At 44.3% G+C, this 4,304-nt stretch overlaps 1 protein-coding gene across 1 annotated transcript in view; it reads left to right on the top strand.

The window, feature by feature from the left end:
* The first annotated feature begins 687 nt into the window (after positions 1-687).
* The window catches only part of CUNH22orf39 (chromosome unknown C22orf39 homolog), a 6,260-nt gene continuing 2,643 nt past the window's right edge, over positions 688-4,304 (top strand). Inside the window, exons 1-2 of the mRNA XM_004627986.2 lie at positions 688-786; positions 928-1,095. Coding sequence (XP_004628043.1) covers positions 763-786; positions 928-1,095 — 192 coding nt within the window. The 5' untranslated portion in view covers positions 688-762. The remainder of the gene's footprint in view (positions 787-927; positions 1,096-4,304) is intronic.

The following is a 4,304-nucleotide window of genomic DNA, read 5'->3' on the forward strand; positions in this document are numbered from 1 at the left end:
GCTTGTCTTTTTGTCTTATTTATTCATTCATTCATTCATTCATTTTCTGGGATTTAACCCACAGCCTGTGAATAGTAAACATCACTAAAGCTGTTTTGATTAGCTTTAATTTAGCCTCAGATCTTCACTTTTTATGAGAGATCTTCTAGCCAATTAATCCAGTTAATTTTTTTTCCTTGAGAGTAATTCTTAGTCAAGAATTTCAAGTAAAAACAGGCAGTGAAATTCTGTCACAGCGCCTTTGCCCCACCCAGCGGTCCCCCCGCACACACATCATGCTGAATCAAACCTGGTTATGTTGAGTTTACCTCTGCCCTGAGGAGACACTCAAGGCTTGATTACTGTAGCTATATACCTACCAGGTTCCACCGCCTCCAGTGTGTGCTGCCAGCGGTGAACCAGGTCATCGAGGTTTTTAAAAATAAAAGCTGCTGGGAAGAAGAGACCTGAGCCCAAGGGTTCCAGAGATAGCTGACCGCTCGACCGACCGACCGACCGACCGACCGACCGTGCAGCCCAGCTCCAAGCCTTCAGACCAAGCCCTGCGGCCCTACCCCGCCCGTCCCTGCGTAGCACCTCCTGTGGCTGTTATTGGCTGCTCTGTTCAGGCCTGGATGCTGTTTATTGGCGCTTCTTGAGGAAGTGAATGAGAATTTAGCTCCGATATCCCGGAGCTTATTTATTATTTTGTCTGTCTGTCATACGCAACCGATATTCATTGGCTGCTGGGGTAGGGAGGCGGGGTTTGGCGGTATTCTTGACATGGCAGACAGTGGCAGCTGGCGGGTGAGTGTAGTTGACCCTAAGGTTCCTCGGGCATCCAGGCGGACCAAGATTAACTGGTTCCTCTCTGGGGGTGGAGGTGGGACGGGACTGGGGACCTGGAGCGGGGCACCAGGCCTGCTCAGACATCGCCTTTCGCCGCAGCCTCCGCGGCCCTGCGAGACCTACCACGCCGAGTGGAAGCTCTGCCGCAGCGCCAGACACTTCCTACACCACTATTACGTCCACGGAGAGCGTCCAGCTTGTGAGCAGTGGCTGCGCGACCTGGCCAGCTGCCGCGACTGGGAGGAGCGTCGGAGCGCCGAGGCCCAGGTGCGCTGCGAGGGAGGTTAGGGAAACGCAGGTGCACCGGGATCCTCCCCTTATTTGCTTCCTTTCTTTTGAGAAATACTCTAAAATTAGTATATCCACGGGACTTTGAGGCGGCATTAAAAACAAGAAACGAGGAAGGAGAGACGTAGATTGTTTTGCAGAGAATCAGAGGATTGACCTTCCAGTACTGGGGAGTTCATATAAGCTGGCTGTTAGAGAATATGACTTTGCTGGCCCTGAATGACTAGGAGACAGCCGTCCCGCGGCCCTGTTGACACAACTGAGGAAAAGGTAGAAGGCCCAAGTCCATGCAGCAGAGACGAGTGGGCTTTGAGGGTGGAGAAGCACTAATGATGAAGAGTAGAGTCTTAACGTTTAGCCTAAAGTGTGCTGGGAAGCATAATTTGATTTAGATCTTTAAAAGATCAGTTTGGTCACCAGGATGTAGACAGTTTATTATAGAGGGGCAGAGAGACCAGTAAGAGGTAGGTCCCTTGATTCAGCAGGTGTTTACCATGCTCTTGGAGACACAAGAGTGATGAGAATGGAGCCCCTACTTTTCTAGAATTCTAGTATAGAACACTGCTATAGGATACGATGGTGCCTTGAGGCTGCTGTAGGAAAAGAGATAAGGATCTGGAGAGGGAAAACGTCAGGCGCATTGCTCCTGGAGAGCACTAGAAAACAAGAAAGGGCACCAACAGGACTATCCTGGAGTGTCAGCACTGTTAAATATATATATGTGTATTGTTTTGGTTTATTTAGACAGGGTCTCACTATGAAGTTCAGGTGGGCTTTGAACTCACTACAGTATGTAGCTGGAGTGGTCAATACATTGTGTCAACTTGACTGGATCACTTAGAGGTTCCACCCCCTGGACCATTATATCTGTTCCTTGTAATATATCTGTTCCTCTAGTAAAACCCTGACTAATACAGTAGCTCAAGCTGGTGTCAAACTTACAGCAATCCACTTGCTTCAGCTCCCAAGTTCTGGGACTATAGGCATGTGCCATCATGCCTGGCTATGTATGTGAGTATTCTGAAACAGACAAATGTGGAAAAAAAAAACAAACCCTGCTGTATAAAAGAAAATGATGACAAATCCATAATAAGTAAATGTCAGAAATATAAGGTAGAGGCTGGGGAGATAGCTCATTAGAGTAAGTGCTTGCTTGGCAAGCACAAGGGCCTCAGTTCAATCCCCAGTTCCACCAGGGGGAAAAAAAAAGAAATATAAGGTAGGTCTGGGGATGAGACTTAGTGACAAAGCATGTTCCTAGCATGAGCCAGACCCCAGGTTCAATCCCTGCCACCACACACAAAGCAAACAAACAAACAACAACAACAACAACAACAACAACAAAAACTGGATAAAGAAGTGTACTCGTGATCCTAGCACTTTGGGGATGAGGCTGGATTGCAGGTTTAAGCCAAGTCTAGATAATAAGTGACTTTCAGCAAGACACTGTCTCAGAATAAAAATAAAGGGCTGGGATGTAACTCAGTTTGAAGACTTTTTTTTTTTTTTTGCGGAACCAGGGATTGAACTCAGACCCTTGCACTTGCTAGGGAAGTGCTTATTCCACTGGGCCATCTCCCCAGCCCCAGTTTGAAGGCTTTGAATTCAATCCTCAGTACCATAATTTTTTTTTCTCAGTACCATAAATAAACATATACATACATACATACATACATACATATGTACATACAACCATGGGAGAAAGCTTACAGGACTATAACAAGAGATTGATAGCTTTAATAGCTGTGTTCATATTAGTATCTGTGTTGGCTCTTACATACCAATATAAAAGCTGGAGATGATTTCAAATAGAAAAATGGGCAAAAGGTACAAAGAAGTAATTTGTTAAAAAAGAAAACCAGGGTCCGGGGAGATGGTAGAATAAGTGCTTCCCTACCTGAGTTCAATCCCCAGTTCCGCCAAAAAAAAAAAGAAAAAAAGAAAAACCAAATGGCTAAATGTCCAAGTTAAAATGACAATCAGAGTAGTTTTGGCCAAGTGAACACTCAGAGATGTTAATAGGGGTTTTTAGACTGTATGGGCACTTAGGCAATGTTGGTAGGATTGTCCAGTGTTCTGACTACCTCTGTATCCAGTGCATACCTTTTGACCCCAAAGTTTTCTTCTGAATGTTTATTTTACCTTAGTGACTGGATGACAAAGCACAGATAAAACTTGAAAATGTTTGTTGTGTCTGCTTATGACAATACAAAAAATGAAAGTGATCTCAATTTCACTAAGCCTCCCAACTACTGAAATCACAGATGTGAACCATGACATCTGGCTCAATTGCTTGCATTTATTTATTTTTCTTTTTTCAAAACAAGGTCTCACTAGTTCAGAATGACCTTGAACTCACTGTGTACCCCAGACTAGCCTGGAACTTATGAAAGTCCCCTGCCTCTGCCTCCTGAGTGCTGAGATTACAGGCTTGACTCCTTTTCAAATAAAAATATTTAAAAAGAAAGAAAGAAAGAAAAACAAATAAATAAAAGTTATTTTAAGACTGGGCAGAGTGGCACATGCATGTAATCCTAGCATTTGGGGGGCTGAAAACAGGATCAGTACGAGTCCAATCTGTGTAGTGGGACCCTATAATAAAATACATAAAAATAAGTAAAGTATTTTATTTAAGAGACTGGGGACATAATTCAGTGATAGAGTGCATGCAGAAGGGCCTAGTTTCCAATCCCTAGCACCACAAAAAAAGTTTATATATTGTTTATTTTTATAATTAGATATTTACAGTACACATGATTACATTCATTATGGGGAGTTGGTACATGTACACAACACTTCCGATTTCTTTTTCTGGCCCCTTTCTCTTGTACCTCAAAATTTTTGTTTGAGCCAGGCATATAACCCTAGCACTCAGGAGTCTGAAGCAGTTGGATCAGATCACCACAAGTTCACAAGGCCAGCCTAAACTAAATAGCAAGGCATGACTCAAAAAACAAACAGTGCTGGCCAGTGGATTAAAGCACCTGTTTAGGCAGAGGCAGGGACTGAGTTTGATCCTTGGCATGCCTGTGCTGGCTCTGCCCCTGAGGCGCGTTGACACAGTGATTAAGACTGGGCATGGTGACATGCGCCTGTAATCCCAGCACTTGGGAGGCTGAAAACGGGACAATCACTGAGTCCAATCTACATAGTGAGACCCTGTAGACCTTGTACTAAATTAAATAAAT

The sequence above is a fragment of the Octodon degus genome, unplaced genomic scaffold (genome assembly GCF_000260255.1).
Source record: "Octodon degus isolate 3935 unplaced genomic scaffold, OctDeg1.0 scaffold00021, whole genome shotgun sequence".
NCBI lineage: Eukaryota > Metazoa > Chordata > Mammalia > Rodentia > Octodontidae > Octodon > Octodon degus.